A 1,032-nucleotide genomic window follows, 5' to 3' on the forward strand; every position below is an offset into this window, starting at 1 on the left:
CCAGGCCCCGCCTCCCTGGAAATGCCCCGCCCCGTCGGTTCTGAGGTGGGGGGCTCCCCGGGGGCATCCCCTCCCTCCCCACGCATCCTCACGCGCCCTGCTCCGCAGTCTACGTCATCATCGGGATTTTCTGCCTGGCTTCCTCCACCGGCCTCTACAGCTGCCTGGCGCCCCTGGTCCGGAGGCTGCCCCTTTGTGCGTGCAGGTGAGCCGGCCAGTGTGCAGGCCTCAGCACCGCACCCGTCCACCCTGCCCACGTCTCTGCTGGCCAGCTCCTAGGTGGTGCACCTGGGGCCAGCCCAGCTGGTGACACTGCCCTTCCCCAGCACTGTCTCCTCTGCTGCAGCCCTGGGGAGAGCTCAGGCGCCTGCGGGGGCGGGGAGAGGGCAGCACTGCCCTCCCACGCTTGTCCTGCGCAGGGTCAGCAGTGGCCAGTAGGGGCCAAGGACAGGGTGGTGGCCAGGCCTCCTGGGGTGTCCCAGGGCAGAGAGTGGCAAGGTGAATACCAGCCAGGCTCTGGGGCCTCAGACAGGGGGCATGGGGCACCTTGGGAGCTCGGTGTGGTCCCATGGGCGTTAGACCAGTTCAGAGGAGCAGGAGAAGGCTGGTCCGGCCATCCACGGGTGGGGAGGGGACCGTGGGGAGGGGTCGTCCTATGTGTTCCCAGCACAGCTGGTGTGGGGACCCTGGCGCCTGCCCCGTGGAGGGCTGTGCCCTGCCTCTGCTCCTGCTGTGTGACTGAGGGCCGTGGGTGTCCCCGGGTGCCAGTGACGAGGCCAGACCAGAGCTCTGCAGGGGCCCGCCAGGCAGAGGGCTGGGTGGGCGGGCGCTGCGGTGGCCCTGACCGCCCCCTGCCGCCCACCAGGGTGCCGGACAACAGCCTGCCCTACTTCCATAAGCGCCCGCAGGTCCGCATGCTGCTGCTGGCGCTGTGCTGTGTGGCCCTCAGCGTGCTGTGGGGCGTCTTCCGCAACGAGGACCAGTGAGTGCTGCCTGGGCCGCCCTCGGGCCCCTCTGCACCCGGGAACTGCC

The 1,032-nt window shown here is 70.3% G+C and overlaps 1 protein-coding gene across 1 annotated transcript in view; it reads left to right on the forward strand.

Annotated features, from left to right (window-relative positions):
* Positions 1-1,032, forward strand: part of SPPL2B (signal peptide peptidase like 2B) — a gene marked incomplete in the record, with an annotated part of 10,843 nt that overhangs the window by 4,878 nt on the left and 4,933 nt on the right. Inside the window, 2 exon segments of the mRNA XM_027769620.1 lie at positions 109-205; positions 866-982. Of these exon segments, the coding sequence (XP_027625421.1) occupies positions 109-205; positions 866-982 (214 nt within the window).

Source organism: Tupaia chinensis, unplaced genomic scaffold, assembly GCF_000334495.1.
Source record: "Tupaia chinensis unplaced genomic scaffold, TupChi_1.0 Scaffold149964_2, whole genome shotgun sequence".
NCBI classification, from domain to species: Eukaryota; Metazoa; Chordata; class Mammalia; order Scandentia; family Tupaiidae; genus Tupaia; species Tupaia belangeri.